This window comes from Varanus komodoensis, unplaced genomic scaffold (assembly GCF_004798865.1).
Source record: "Varanus komodoensis strain SLA01 unplaced genomic scaffold, ASM479886v1 scaffold40, whole genome shotgun sequence".
NCBI lineage: Eukaryota > Metazoa > Chordata > Lepidosauria > Squamata > Varanidae > Varanus > Varanus komodoensis.
This window is the reverse complement of record NW_025335942.1, coordinates 2,600,423-2,601,225: the sequence shown is the minus strand read 5'-3', so window position 1 is coordinate 2,601,225 and position 803 is coordinate 2,600,423. Positions and strand designations below refer to the sequence as shown.

General features: G+C 64.5%; 1 protein-coding gene across 1 annotated transcript in view; it reads left to right on the top strand.

Moving 5' to 3' along the window:
* Positions 1 to 640: 640 nt before the first annotated feature.
* Positions 641 to 803, top strand: part of MARCHF6 (membrane associated ring-CH-type finger 6) — a 50,481-nt gene continuing 50,318 nt past the window's right edge. Inside the window, exon 1 of the mRNA XM_044442871.1 lies at positions 641 to 724. Within this exon, the coding sequence (XP_044298806.1) occupies positions 706 to 724 (19 nt within the window). The 5' untranslated portion in view covers positions 641 to 705. The remainder of the gene's footprint in view (positions 725 to 803) is intronic.

Below are 803 nucleotides of genomic sequence, written 5' to 3'. Positions count from 1 at the left end.
GTAGCAGCTGCAACATCTCAGAACTTTGAAAAACCTTTACGCAACTTTGCCCCTAACAACTCTTGGCTTATTTTGTTGTACTTTAAACGTATTATAAACCGCCTCGCCAACTTCAGTCGGTAAGCTGGTTACAAACACTCCAAATAAAGAAAGCATTTTAAAATATGGAGTGAGAGAACATGTCTGCAAAGCAGCTTTCGGAAGCCTGTTTGCTATTGCGCACCCGTATTTCCGAAACTCAGGTATATTTGGATGGGCATTTCACGACCTCAGCAGATAGGATGACCCAAGTCTTCTAAAGATCAAAGAAAGAATAGGCAAAGTGGCGGCCACCCCAGTCAACCCAGCGCGCGCGAAGAACGCGCACCGTCGGCCCGGCGATGCCTCGGGCCCCACTCACGTGCGCCGCGCGCAAAGCATGCGCGCGCTGCCTCCGGCCGGGTGAACCTCGCGCGTGCCGCGCACCGGCTCCGCGCGCGGGCTCTGTGACGTCGCGGCGGGCGCAGTGACGCGCCGAACCCTGCAGGGGGAGCCCGCGGCGAGGCCGCCACGGGCCCGCCACACTGGAGCCGGCCGGGCCCGCTCCGTGCGGCTGCTGTCGGCCTCCTCTCTATCGTGCGCGCTCCGCCGCCGAGCCGGCCCCTTGCGCCCGCCCGCCCGCCCGCCTCTCCCGCCTGCGCGCCCGCCCTGCGTCACCCGGCCAAGATGGAGACCGCCGAGGAAGGTAACGGCCTGGCGCCCACTCGCCCCCGGGAGGGCGCGCGCCCCTGCGCCGGCCGCCGGCGGGCCGCTCGGCTCCCCCT